General features: G+C 43.6%; 1 protein-coding gene across 6 annotated transcripts in view; it reads right to left on the bottom strand.

Moving 5' to 3' along the window:
• Nucleotides 1–397: 397 nt before the first annotated feature.
• Nucleotides 398–13,105, bottom strand: part of klhl17 (kelch-like family member 17) — a 77,896-nt gene continuing 65,188 nt past the window's right edge. For all 6 annotated transcript variants that reach the window (XM_068017053.1, XM_068017048.1, XM_068017051.1 and 3 more), the window contains one exon: nt 398–4,524. In XM_068017053.1, the coding sequence (XP_067873154.1) occupies nt 4,296–4,524 (229 nt within the window). In that variant the 3' untranslated portion in view covers nt 398–4,295. The remainder of the gene's footprint in view (nt 4,525–13,105) is intronic.

Here is a 13,105-nt window from a genome sequence, read left to right as displayed (position 1 = left end):
AAAGTTGGAAACCTATTCTTCAGCACCTGGGCAGGACATGCCAATGGCACGGGGGCCAAGAGCAGTCAAGTCCAGGTCCCAAATGGGAGAAGTTTCTGTTTCATCAGTTCCGACGAAAAGTCATTGACCTGAAACGTTAACTTTGCTTCTGTCTCCACAGATGCTGCCAGACCTGCTGAGTATTTTCCAGCACTTTTTGTTTTTATTTCAGATTTCCAGCATCTGCAGTATTTTGCTTTTATTATTGTTTCACCAGACTGGGCTCAATTCAAACCCAGCTCCCAGAGATGGAAGATTTGAGTTAGTGCTTGTAAACCATTGATAGCTCTCTTGACAATAAAAGGAACAAACTCTGCCAACGAATGAAAAAAAAACATTTATTTAACACATCATCTTGTATTGCTTTTTTTTTTTTTTAAAAAAAGTGTAGTGCAAAGGTAATGAAAACATTTCACGTATGCCAACATAAATTATATATAAATAAGCAACAAGTTTCACATATATTAACAGTAAATTAAAATAAACCCATAGTGCTTCACCAACTCTGTTAAAACATGTCATTTTCTCTATACCTGCACAATTAAAGGCAAAGCCATTGCACCAGATTCTGTTGAGGTGCAATTATCTAATTGACAAAGAAAACATACAGTACGTGAATTGTAATCTTAGAAAAAAAAAAATCAGGATCAACTATTTTGACAACTGACAAGCTTGTGCATTTATATCCTTGTTGCAACCTGCCTTCCCATCTTACACAAAGGGCCTGTTTCAGTGCTGTATCTCTAAATAAAAGATAAAATAAAAAAAAAAAATAGCATGGCCAGGGCATTAGGTCCTGAATATGCCACAAATTCAGATCTTCTCATCCCTACACATTCATTCAGGCACATTCTAAATCACCGCTCGATGCACATGAAGGACCCTGACGATATAACGGAACGAGGGACAACTAGGGTTGGTCTTTACATAATAATGGGTCTGCTAAGAGCTAGGGAGATGCCATACACATTTTCCATTCCTTATAGTGAAGTCTCTTATTAAATTAAAAATATATTGATATGTCTTCAAGGACTACATTGTCACTTTTGAAGTGATTTACAAAGATAATGGGATTAACCGTCTTGGCACTATTTACTCCAGAATAAACACCACAATGGTTTCTCAATCTTTCTAAGATCAATTTTTAGCCAGGTTGGAAATCAGCTGAATTAACTCACGGGTAGTTGCTACTTATATATCACAGCTGTTGAAAAACTCTTCTGGTCCTGCCAAGGTGATGGCGTGATGTAACAACAAAATTAGCAGGATGTGGTTTTTGACTCAACCATATCAGTGCCCTGCATTCCTCATCACTAAGAATTAATTCCAATTTTCAGAAAGACTTTATATCGAACCTTACCATGTCTCAGAAACTGAGCTCTAAGTGCTTTATTTAAAGGACCAATAGTGGCACAGCTCAGAAATTGGATTTTGTTCATAAACGAAAGGAATAAAAAAAAAGGCTGGCATTTCTCTGGAGCCTTATCACATTGTCAACACATCTCAAAGTGCTTCATACAAAGATTTTTTTGTGGAGGGCAGTGACTGTAATGCAGACAAACAGGGGCAAGGCTCAAGAACTGGGTTTCTCTGAAGGAGGAGTACAGAGGGCTGGAGAAATCATTGTGTGTGCACCTGGCCAGATATTAAATAGGGTTTGATTTAACTCATACTTTGACATTTATTATAAAACTGAACTTAAAAACATGGTAAGTTAGAACTGACTCATGGATAAGATATCTCAATGACTTCAAAACCATATTAACCATTATTTGGTTTTAAAGCTGAAAATCATTTTTTTCAGAAACCATTGTGGAAATTGTGTAAAACCCAAAGTCAAATCCCTTTACAACTGTATTTTATATATCAAGACACACAATTTTGTTTGTAACATACATTTCCTAGATTTACTTTTGCAATTATTTACATGCCAGCTGGTTCATTTATTAACATTCAGTGTAACCCATTTACAGGGGTTTTTCTTCCAATTACATTTACTAGTGTACAGATTTTATCACTGCTACTCAAAGAAATCAGCAGAACGTAGGTGGAACTAGCTGTTTGCTTCTGATCGGAGCTGGGATGGGGAAAAAAAAGAGCAAATTCAGCAATCCCACACTCCCAGCCAATTGGAGCTTTGTTTGAAAGTGGCTCCTCGCTGGGTGTGTGTAATTGGTAAATTTACAATGGAAATGTTTACTGCTAGTCTGTAGATCAGGTGACTTGCTTTCTGCCCCACAGGGTTTCCTTCATCCGAAAAGGTGCCGACTCTTGGAGTTCAACGCTCCTCAACTGCAGGTAGCTCTTCAGTGCCTCATCTCAGTGACCTAGACAGTGACACCGGAAAACTCCACAGGGGGTTCTCTCCCCTCCTTGCCTCGATCGGCCGCCATAACTTTGGCAGAAGATTGGCGAAACCCCCAGACAAACCGATGCAAAGAGTTTCTGCCAAACTGCTGCCAAACCTATGGTGGACGATCAGGAACCCCTCCCAACCACCAGTTGGCAGGCTACTCAACTACAAGAGAGTCACAGTCAAATCTGATGCTATCCTCAACCTAGCACCGGATACATTTTAATAGGAGGCAGCAGAAGGATTACTGGCTGACCTACCTCCACCCTAGGCCAGGGTATATGGAGAATAATGGTAGTTGTCCCAGCTGAGATTATCTAATTCAGAAAACACCAGGAATCAAATCTGGGACTTTCCGCTGTTAACTGAGAAATGCATTTTTTCCACTCATCCATCACTGAAGCTTGGAGCAGTATTTAAGGATCAGAACCATAAGAGACAGTGTAAAATAATTTTTTACACAATGAGAAAATTAGGTGCACATGTACATGTGTGATTATACACACGTTGAGGAGTCACCTGACCTAGTGATACACAACCTACAAATGATGCAGCAGTAGGTTTGTTAAAGAAACACAACAGAATATATTACCCATTGGACATGAACGACATGAATAAATCAAAGTAGGGAAGAGCTTTAAACAAAAATGTAAACTGCATAATACTGTTCATTATTCCACACCTTTCATGCGTCTCCTCGGAGAAATGAATGAAGAGACCATTACTCACAATGTTCACTGGATTAATCCCCAATCCTAGCTTTCACAATAAGCTCTACAACCAAAAGTTGCTCCCCCTTCCTCTAACTGGTAACAACTTCCTGACCAGAGGCAGACAATAACTTAAATTAAATACATATAAAACTTCATTAAATTCAGCAAAAGGAAGTCAAATACATAGAAAGTCAACGAGCTTCACATTTAAAGGATAAAAATGAAAATAAACGCAGTATACCTCTGGTCAGTGGTAACTTATCATTGACAGCACAAGTGGAGTGATACAATGCAAGTGCTACAATAGAGTCACCTGGAGAATATCCTTTACCAAAAATACGAGGTATGTAATTGATTTCTGAATTATTTTAGTTGATCGGTACAAAAAGCTGTGGAATAATTAAGTCCGTTCACCTGTTACACTTCCTTTGTCGTAATTTCCGCTCACTGCTTTGTTCGACCTTGGTTCATCAAGGCCATCAGAAGGAGTTGATATGTAGTATAACCGGTAATGCTACATTGCTTTGTAAATAACGGAGCAAGATAAGAAAGTGATCTGAAAAGGGGCCCGGTGAGTTAGTGGTGGGGGAAAGGTGGTGGATGGTGTCCACCACTGGGCTCGGTAACTATTACAGTGCTTACAAGTGTGGGCTGTCATTTATTTTCAATGGAATTAAATAAACGTGCATCATGCCATGAAAATACTAACCCCGGACATGGAATATAATTCCATAAGTAACACAGCCTGTGTTTTCTTGGTGGAGATGTGTTTACTTATGGAGATACTCTGGCATTTGCCAGATTTCCAATGACTGGCAGTGTCACCGTCCGTGTCAGTTCTCAACCTCTTGAGTGCTGACTTTGGGTTCAAAAAGAACAGATATCCCGTCTGAATGCTGGAGGTTTCAGAACTGATTCCTTCGCCTCAAATGACACCCTTTACGTTGTGTGACCAGATCATGGGAGCAGTGTACCGTTCTATCTTACGCCGCCTTGGCCCAAATTGCGGACTTGCTCACGGACACTCGGGATGGAGGTGCAACTTAGCCGCTGGTCATTGTTGCTGTTGAGCAGAAAATCCTAAAGAAAGCCACGCTGGAGTGGGCCTTGTTATGCGTCCCATGGTAGCAACTGGCTGCTTTGAAAAGGACTGTGTTCATAATGAGGTAAAGACAGGCTGTGCTCGAGCGTTAGAGACTGGTTGAAGAAACTGAGAGAGTGGGCGAAGACGGAGGGGGGAAGTTTAGTAGTTCAAGTACAGCAACCCCCACGCTGCTTCGACGTGTGAACATGCAGGAGGCTGCCACCCATTTGTTGGTGCGAGGATTGTATTTTTCAATGGAATTAAGGCTTGAGCTCCCATCATTGCCACCAACTGCATAAAGCCATCCATCCATCGCAACAAGGTCATGCGTGCTCCTGAAGAGAGAATGACAAAGGTGAAAACAGGCAATTGACAAGCTACTCTCCTTAAAAGTCACTTCTCATTCTCATCTTCTGAAGAAGCTTCCTCCACTCATACTTCAAGGATGTTGCTCACTAGCGCAAGGCAAATGAGACACAGCTGATCTCGCTGATGATTGGAGAGCCCAAAGACAATGAGATCAAACATGGCTCCCAATATTGAGCCTCACAAGACAGGAGCGTTTAATCACAAAATTGTCCCTATTGTGCTCTCCCCCTATCTCTGAGCCACATCCAGTAAAGCAAAACACAGGGAGCAATGCCTCACCACATTACCCCTCAAATACCATGATACCAGATACCTGCAACGGACTTCATTTCCATATCACTCCAGTTGGATACTATGTGAAATATAATGGGTTGAGAATACCCATGTACTGTCCGTGGAGATATTCCTCCTTCACTCGCATTGTAGTCACAGACACAGGCATACTGATCCTGGATCTAACCCCCCAGTGAAGTCAGCGTGGTTAGATTTGATTTCTGAACTGAGTTGTCACTCTCCAAGCTCCTGTCTGGATGGGGCTTTGGGGTTTGAGGGGTGGTGGGGGGGGGGGGGGGGGGGGGGCGGGTAGGGTGGTGAGGAATAGGTCTAGCATTGGCCTGAAAGTGCTTTTGCTTGGCAGCTTTTACATTGTGTTAAGAGATGCTGTTTTGGGAGAGTGACCTCCACAGCTTGCTCTTGTGCTCTTATGTTTAGTGTTGGGTGCCTTTCTCTGTGGACTTATGGGGGCTCTGCATAATATAGTGCCAGGATGGACCATGCAGGCCCAACTCCCGATCTTTACTACATCAGATGGACCTTAGCTCAACAGCTGATTTGTAGCCCCACATATCTGTTGATATACAATGTCCTCTAATCCTTGAATGTTGGGACATTTACACTGTGACGACAGATTAGTCTCATTGCTTATTCGCCTCTCGTAGAAAAGCATTTTACAATGCTGCTACCACTTAGGTTGAAGCATCAATAATTCTACTTAGCAGATTACTGCTTGCTAACGAAGAGCAGAATTAATTACCATCAGTCAGTCACAAACTCACAATTGGAATAAGGATCCAGTGGGTTAATCATCCATGCATATAATTCATCGATCTCAGCTCAGGTAACTGTAGCAAGGAATAAGGTTTCTGGGGTATCATATAGTCAAATGTAAAAGAAAGAACTTGTATTTCTGCACCTTTCATGACCTCAGGATGTTCCAAACTGCTTCACAGCTAATGAAATACTTTCAAAGTGTAGTCACTGTTGTAACATCAAGAAATGCAGCAGCCAAACTGCGCACAGCAAGCTCTCACAAACAGCAATGAAATAAATAAATAACCTGTTCTAGCGGTGTTGATTGCAGGATAAACATGGGTCAGGACACCAGCAGAACTTTTCTGCTTTTTGTTTAATAGTGCCTTGGATTATGTTCATGAGAGGGGGCAGATGGGGGTATCAGTTTATTACCTCATCTGAAAGATGGCACCTCCAACAGTGCAGCACTCCCACAGTTAGCACTGAAGTGTCAGTTGGGATTATGTGCTCTGGTCTCTGAAGTGGGGCTTGAACCTGTGAACTTCTCACTCAGAAGCAAGAATGGTACCACTGAGCTACACTGTAATGTAGCAACAAAACAGCAGCTGGATACGACAAAATGAAATTCCCATTGAGAGACTGGGTGCCTAGGAAGGAGACTGGATACTAAAGACCCTTTCACAAACTGACCTCCAATGTTCTGTGTTTCTGCTACTGCAGAAGCAGCCACAGAGTTTCTCCCTTGCCATGACACTTTCTCACCCATTTGGTAGGGAGAGGAGTGGGAGAGTCTGCATTCTTGGGACTTGTTCTGTGTTTGTCTTGATACTCATTGCAGTAGGTTTTGACTGTGTGTGTAAAAAACAGGTCAGAGCAAGTCGGCAGCCTGGCGCAGCGCTCTCAGTTTTTATTTCCATTGACTTTAATCAGCTGCCAACTCGCTATCAGCCCTCTTACATGAGCAGCAAAATCAAGATCTACCCCACCGTGCTTGCGACGCTGTGGCTGGGAGTCGCTGTGTGTACAATATCGCAGATACAGTTGGCGCATGCTGGCAGCATCAGCACTGCAAGTACAGGCAACATACAAAGTACAGAAGGAGCCAAACACACAGCAATTCCCAGCCACAAGATTGCAAGCACTGAATCAGTCAAGTGTGATCCAATGCAAGTTCCCCCATGATCCAAGTACAAAGGATGCCAAGTTCTTATTTGCAATCTCTCAAATAGTTCCTTGTTCCAGGTTTTCATGCTTTACTCAGTCTACAAAGAGAAGTAATGTAGAGGAATAATAAAGTATCTATTTTGGAGGTTGGGACTTTTTAAGCTGTTTCCTTAATATTAGTGACCTGTTCACGATCCTTGTTCATGAGTCACTAAAAGCTACTATGCAGGTGCAGCAAGCAATTAAGAAGGCAAATGGTATGTTGGCCTTCATTGCAAGGGAATTTGAGTACAGGAGTAAAGATGTATTGCTTCAATTGTATAAAGCCTTGGTGAGACTGCACCTGTAGTATTGTGTACAGTTTTGGTCTCCTTACCTAAGGAAGGATATACCTGCCATAGAGGGCGTGCAACGCAGGTTGACAAGACTAATAGTTGGGATGGCGGGATTGTCTTATGAAGAGAGAGGGTTAAGACGAGATTTGATAGTGGTGTTCATGAAGGGTTTTGATAAGGGTAAATAAGGAGAAACTGTTTCCAGTGGCAGATGGGCCTGTAACCAGAGGACACCGATTTACGGTGATTTGTAAAAGAACCAGAGGAGACATAAGGAAGAAAACTGGCTTCAGACCCCACCATAAACTATCCACCTTACCCACTCCATCCGTCTCCCTGAGGCTGGTCACGACCTCAGGGTCCTAGTTAACCCCGAAATGAGCTTCCGACCATATATCCTCTCCACCACAAGACTCGCCTACTTTTATCTTTGCAACATCGCTAGTCTCCATCCCTGCCTCAGCTCATCTGCTGCTGAAACCCTCGCCCAGGACTTTGTTACCTCTGAATTTGACTATTTCAATCCTCTCCTGGTTGGCCTTCCATCTTCCCCCCCGTAAATAAACTTGAGCTCATCCAAAACTCTATTGCTGGTTTGCTAACTTGCACCAAACCCGTTTACCCATCACCCCTGTGCTCGCTGACATAAGCAAGACTGGCCCTTCAATTTGCTTTGTTTTTCGCTTGTGCTTCAACCATACTTAGCACCTCCCTCATGCACAGTCAGATCAGGAACACATCGTATGGTAACTATGGGCACAAATCCACATTCCTGCCATTCCCACTCCTCCACCGCACCGCTCAAATATTTCTTCCCCTCCATCAGCACTTTGGTTTTCCCCTTCTTCTCTAAACCACACACATTCCCCAGACAGCAGAGTGGGCTGAAGACATTTGGCTGGTTTCCACCTACATGCACCAGGGCATGTTGGGGCAACTAGCTTTCTCTCTCTCTCTCTCTGTTCGGAGAGAGCAGACTTCCTGCAGGTGTTTTCCCACAGTGTCAAAGTTCAGACGGAACTAGGTATTGGAGGAATCTCAGGCATGGACCTACATTCTCTTCCTCTGTGCTCATGAATGCCACTCATGCAAAGCATTCTGGATGTTGTTGGCTTGTGCAGGTGAGAGAGACTAGTGTCTGCTACAAGGCTATCTGCTGTGCTACTTTCTGGTCTCCATCTTGTTGACAATGAAAGAAAAAGGAAAAGAAACTTGCACTAAAATAGCATTTTAAAGGGGTCGGCCTTTTAAGACCGAGATGAGGAGAAGTTTTTTCTCTGAGGGTCCTGAGTCTTTGGAACTCTCTTCATCAAAAGGCAGTGGAAGCAGAGTCTTTAAATATTTTTAAGGCAGAGGTAGATAGATTCTTGATAAGCAAGAGGCTGAAAGGTTATCGGGGGTAGGCGGGAATGTGGAGTTGAGGATACAATCAGATCAGCCATGATCTTATTGAATGGAAGAGCAGGCTGGAGGGGCCGAGTGGCCTATTCCCGCTCCTAATTCGCATGTTCATATCTAGCACAATCTCAGGATGTCTCAAAATACCTGAAGTACTTTTGCAGTGTCATCGCTGTTGTAATGTAGGAAACACAGCAGCCAATTTCAACGCACAATCTGCTTGGGGGAATATATGTGGGGCCAGACATCTGGGAAAACTCCCCTGCTCTTTGTCGAAATAGCATCATGGGATCTTTTACATCCACCAGACAGACTTAAAGCAGCCAGAAGTACTGCACAAAGAACAGCCAGGCGTTGCGCAAACGACTACTGGCAACACCTATGCAGTCATATTCAGCTGGCCTCAGACACCGGAAACATCAGAGGAATGTATGATGGCATGAAGAGAGCTCTTGGGCCAACCATCAAGAAGATCGCCCCCCTCAAATCTAAATCGGGGGACATAATCACTGACCAACGCAAACAGATGGACCGCTGGGTTGAGCACTACCTAGAACTGTACTCCAGGGAGAATGCGGTCACTGAGACTGCCCTCAATGCAGCCCAGCCTCTACCAGTCATGGATGAGCTGGACATACAGCCAACAAAATCGGAACTCAGTGATGCCATTGATTCTCTAGCCAGCGGAAAAGCCCCTGGGAAGGACAGCATTACCCCTGAAATAATCAAGAGTGCCAAGCCTGCTATACTCTCAGCACTACATGAACTGCTATGCCTGTGCTGGGACGAGGGAGCAGTACCCCAGGACATGCGCGATGCCAATATCATCACCCTCTATAAAAACAAAGGTGACCGCGGTGACTGCAACAACTACCGTGGAATCTCCCTGCTCAGCATAGTGGGGAAAGTCTTTGCTCGAGTCGCTCTGAACAGGCTCCAGAAGCTGGCCGAGCGCGTCTACCCTGAGGCACAGTGTGGCTTTCGTGCAGAGAGATCGACCATTGACATGCTGTTCTCCCTTCGTCAGATACAGGAGAAATGCCGTGAACAACAGATGCCCCTCTACATTGCTTTCATTGATCTCACCAAAGCCTTTGACCTCGTCAGCAGACGTGGTCTCTTCAGACTACTAGAAAAGATCGGATGTCCACCAAAGCTACTAAGTATCATCACCTCATTCCATGACAATATGAAAGGCACAATTCAACATGGTGGCTCCTCATCAGAGCCCTTTCCTATCCTGAGTGGTGTGAAACAGGGCTGTGTTCTCGCACCCACACTTTTTGGGATTTTCTTCTCCCTGCTGCTTTCACATGCGTTCAAATCCTCTGAAGAAGGAATTTTCCTCCACACAAGATCAGGGGGCAGGTTGTTCAACCTTGCCCGTCTAAGAGCGAAGTCCAAAGTACGGAAAGTCCTCATCAGAGAACTCTTCTTTGCTGACGATGCTGCTTTAACATCTCACACTGAAGAGTGCCTGCAGAGTCTCATCGACAGGTTTGCGGCTGCCTGCAATGAATTTGGCCTAACCATCAGCCTCAAGAAAACGAACATCATGGGGCAGGACGTCAGAAATGCTCCATCCATCAATATTGGTGACCACGCTCTGGAAGTGGTTCAAGAGTTCACCTACCTAGGCTCAACTATCACCAGTAACCTGTCTCTAGATGCAGAAATCAACAAGCGCATGGGTAAGGCTTCCACTGCTATGTCCAGACTGGCCAAGAGAGTGTGGGAAAATGGAGCACTGACACGGAACACAAAAGTCCGAGTGTATCAGGCCTGTGTCCTCAGTACCTTGCTCTATGGCAGCGAGGCCTGGACAACATATGTCAGCCAAGAGCGACGTCTCAATTCATTCCATCTTCGCTGCCTTCGGAGAATACTTGGCATCAGGTGGCAGGACTATATCTCCAACACAGAAGTCCTTGAAGCGGCCAACACCCCCAGCTTATACACACTACTGAGTCAGCGGCGCTTGAGATGGCTTGGCCATGTGAGCCGCATGGAAGATGGCAGGATCCCCAAAGACACATTGTACAGCGAGCTCGCCACTGGTATCAGACCCACCAGCCGTCCATGTCACCGCTATAAAGACGTCTGCAAACGCGACATGAAATCGTGTGACATTGATCACAAGTCGTGGGAGTCAGTTGCCAGCATTCGCCAGAGTTGGCTGGCAGCCATAAAGACAGGGCTAAATTGTGGCGAGTCGAAGAGACTTAGTAGTTGGCAGGAAAAAAGACAGAGGCGCAAGGGGAGAGCCAACTGTGCAACAGCCCCGACAAACAAATTTCTCTGCAGCACCTGTGGAAGAGCCTGTCACTCCAGAATTGGCCTTTATAGCCACTCCAGGCGCTGCTTCACAAACCACTGACCACCTCCAGGCGCGTATCCATTGTCTCTCGAGATAAGGAGGCCCAAAAGAAAAGAAGACAGGGCAGACGGACCCTCCGTTTAACGTCACACCTGAAAGACGGCACCTCTGACGGTTGTTACGAGGGTTTCCATTTTTTATTAAAACTTGAGAATCTATATTTTTAAAGCTGAAAAGGATTCCATGGATGCTGAATCTTGAAGAAGCTGAACTTTGGGTGTTTTTCTTAAATGGAAGGTCAACAGAAGGTTGACCAGTAAACAAATCTTACTGGAAATCATCTGTTTGTAAATAACCCACAGGGAGTTTGTGCTTGTGATTCTGAAAAGCATGTTTACAAGGGAATGACAAACCAAGATTTATGGTTGTCATACAACTTGCCTCTGGAAAGGTTTTAGTTTCATTTTGAACTGTTAAAAAAGCCAGTGGGTGTTTGACCAAGAACAGAAAGAAGTTTGCTTCCTGACCTGCCCAGAGAAGACAGCTGGTATCTTTCTTTGATGAATCCCTGCATCAAGTTGCACTGTTGCCTCTTGTATTTGAAGAAATCCTGCATGTTTGCAGAAACCTTGCATCTTTGAAGAAACTTTGCATCGAATGTGTGAGGATTGAAACCTTTGTTGCTGCACACTTGATGTAAAATCTATGTGAAGCCTTCTGTAGCTGCATCTCTTGAAAGCCTACCCAGACTGTTCATCAACATTGCCTGGAAAGAACTGTTCTAGGAAGATTTCTAGTGGCAGTCACCTATTTGCCTTTGGGACATCTCACCAAAACAAAGGACTTCCATACCTTCTCCTCAGTCTACTTTATTTTTTATTCCTTCTATTTCTTTGTAACAGCTGTCAACAAAAAACATTCCTTTTTTTCCCCCAGTTAATGGGTGTATATGTGAGTGTGTGTCTGAGGGCTGGGATAATAAAAGGGGCTTTAATATTTCAATTTGCATGTATGTTTACTTCATTATTGGTTAAGGCTTGGTTTATAATAAAGATAATGTTTTTGTTTATTAAAGAAACCTGGTTGGTGTGCTTTATTCTGGGGAAAAGAGAGTATCTGATTAACTGTTCCGGTAAGTGGGAAATTTAAATATATGTTGTGGCCTGTGGAGAAGTGGGACTGAATTAACAGCGCATGCCTCTCGCCTCGGTCATAACACGGTGCAGCATTCCCTTAGTACAGTACTGGAGTATCAGCCTAGATTTTGTGCTCAAGTCTCTGGAGTGGGACTTGAATCCACAATCACCTGAATTAGAGGTGAGAGTGCTAACACTGAGTCACAGCTGAAACATATAATGGCAAATGCTTGAGGCGCAGTTTAGATCCAGTGCCTAGTGAGCTCTCCTGGCACATATATGATTATTATTTGAACTTTGCAAAGGTTTAAAAGTTAACCTTTCCTAGTTGAACTGCTGAGGGTTTCTAGTATTGCCTGTTGCATATGTTATCGCAAGCCTTAGATACTAACAGATCTTGATGTCCTAAATTAGGATTAATCCATCAATAAAGGCAATAGCACCCAGAACAGTTTATAGACGTCTTGATATACAAATAGAAAATGGTAGAAATACACAGCAGGTCTGTCAGCATCTGAAAAGAGGAAAAACTAATGTTTTGGGTTTACTCCAGAATGGTTTCTGTCTGAAACCTTAACCTTTTCCCTTCTCCTTATGGACATGCTGCTTATAACTAGTGTTTATGTTTCTATTTCATGTCTGTAGTGTTTCTTTTAAACTCTACATGTATAAATTATTCAATGATTCTTTTGTGACAAATATCACCTGGCAGCACCAAGTTTATAGTGCAGTCTAGGTTATATACTTGGTGCAGTCTAGGTGATACTATTGTGACAAAGGATTCATTGAATAGCTGTGAATGTTTCTACTCTTTGACCCTATTAAAGGAGCTTGAGGTGACACAAGGAGATGAGATCCCAAAGTATTAAATAATTGACCAGTTATTCTGTGCCAAATGGCAATCAATGCAGCCCACATTGGGAAACGATATATGAGGAGACACCGATACTGAATATTATGAAGGATTTGACAGAGCAAGTAGAGAGGAATTGCTTTTACTGACAAGTGGGGCAGTCACCAGAGATCACAGATTTACAATTGGCACAAGAAATGGAGGAATAAGAATTTTTTTTCAAAGGGTGGTTAAGATCTGGGATGCACTACCTGAAGGGGAAGTAGACTCCAGAAGAACTTTCAAAAGCCAACTGGACATGTACTTGAAGAG

The sequence above is a fragment of the Heterodontus francisci genome, chromosome 37, assembly GCF_036365525.1.
Source record: "Heterodontus francisci isolate sHetFra1 chromosome 37, sHetFra1.hap1, whole genome shotgun sequence".
NCBI classification, from domain to species: domain Eukaryota; kingdom Metazoa; phylum Chordata; class Chondrichthyes; order Heterodontiformes; family Heterodontidae; genus Heterodontus; species Heterodontus francisci.
This window is presented reverse-complemented; position numbering and strand designations above follow the sequence as displayed.